The sequence below is a fragment of the Dioscorea cayenensis genome, chromosome 16, assembly GCF_009730915.1.
Source record: "Dioscorea cayenensis subsp. rotundata cultivar TDr96_F1 chromosome 16, TDr96_F1_v2_PseudoChromosome.rev07_lg8_w22 25.fasta, whole genome shotgun sequence".
NCBI lineage: Eukaryota > Viridiplantae > Streptophyta > Magnoliopsida > Dioscoreales > Dioscoreaceae > Dioscorea > Dioscorea cayenensis.
The window spans coordinates 2,067,383-2,068,813 of NC_052486.1; the positions used below are offsets into that span (position 1 = coordinate 2,067,383).

The following is a 1,431-nucleotide window of genomic DNA, read 5'->3' on the forward strand; positions in this document are numbered from 1 at the left end:
TCATTTGCATGGTGGTGAAGTTACCCAGACTTTTCGGAATGGGACCGAAGAGATTGTTGTTTGACAAATCCAAGATTTGTAGATTTTTTTGAGTTGAGATATTTCTTGTGGAACGTGATCAGTAAAAGAGTTTGATTTTAAGATGAGAAAACTTAAACTCGATAAGTTTTCTCCAACCCAGTTTGGAATTCTTCCATTGAAATTGTTATAGCTGAGATCAAGAACATGCAAGTTACTGCAATTCTTGAGTGAAACAGGCAACTCACCAAACAGTTTATTGTGGCTCAATTGTAGTGTCTGTAGATGAGGAATATAACATATTGAATTTGGTATACTTCCAGATATATAGTTGCCTGCTAAATTCATATCAGTTAGTCTAGATAAATTTAACCAGCAATCTGGGAGCTCACCGGACAAATCGTTTTTAGAGACATCCAGCATCTTGAGATTTATTATTCGACAAAATGAGCCAGGAACGGTGCCGTTTAATTTGTTCATGGAGAGAAAGAGCACTTCAAGTTCAAGTAAATCATCTAAGATGTTGCGATCGATGGATCCTGAAAATGAGTTATTGGAAAGATTTATAGACCTGATCCTTGAGCCATGGATTGGTGGTAAAGAACCAGAAAACTGGTTTGAAGAGAGGTTAAGCCACTCGACGTTCATGAAATTTAAGGATTTCGGTATAATCCCCTGAATCTGGTTATTGGAGAGGTCTAAATAAACAAGGTTGCGAGAAGTCAAATTCCATAACCAGTCAGGCATGGTGTCTGCAATTCCAGTGTAAGACATATCAAGTACTTGCAATTTGTGCTGTGTTTGAAGCCATGCTGGGAATTCCGGACCAATTGAACAAGAGCTGATTCTCAATTCTTTGAGAAGGAAAGGTGGAACCCAGTTGGAACTCACACTGAAAATCAGTGAATTACTAGACACATCAAGTGTCTGTATTTTCTCAAGTTGAGTAAAGTGTGCTTCAGATATAACACCACTCAGCTGGTTGTTAGCAAGATTTATATACTCCAGCTGTGCAAGCTTTGCTAGAGATGAAGGAAGAGAGCCAGAGAGTGAGTTGTCAGATAGATCAAGAACCTTAAAATTCTTGATGTCCCAAATCCAATCAGCTATATCTCCTTCGAGATTCACCGAGGCTAAGTGCAAATGAGTGAGACTATCCATAAGACAACCAGAAAAAGCATCACCAAGTTCAGCAAATGTCTTGTTGATATACAAGCCTGAAAGGTCTAGAGTTTGCAAGCTGCAAAGACTGCCTATGCTTTCAGGTATGCTTATCTTATTTGTTTGTTTAATATCCTCTGCTTGTATTAAGATTTGCCTGAAAGGATGATATAGAGGAGGAGAAAACAGGCTGTCAGGGTAAAGTTCATTATGACCAAGGTTTAAATATTGAAGGCTCTTGAGGTTGAACAT

The 1,431-nt window shown here is 38.4% G+C and overlaps 1 protein-coding gene across 1 annotated transcript; it reads right to left on the minus strand.

Moving 5' to 3' along the window:
* LOC120279170 (receptor-like protein EIX2) lies at window positions 1-1,431 on the minus strand. Its single transcript, XM_039286038.1, has one exon. It carries the CDS (start codon window positions 1,429-1,431, stop codon window positions 1-3), a length of 1,431 nt encoding a protein of 476 aa, XP_039141972.1.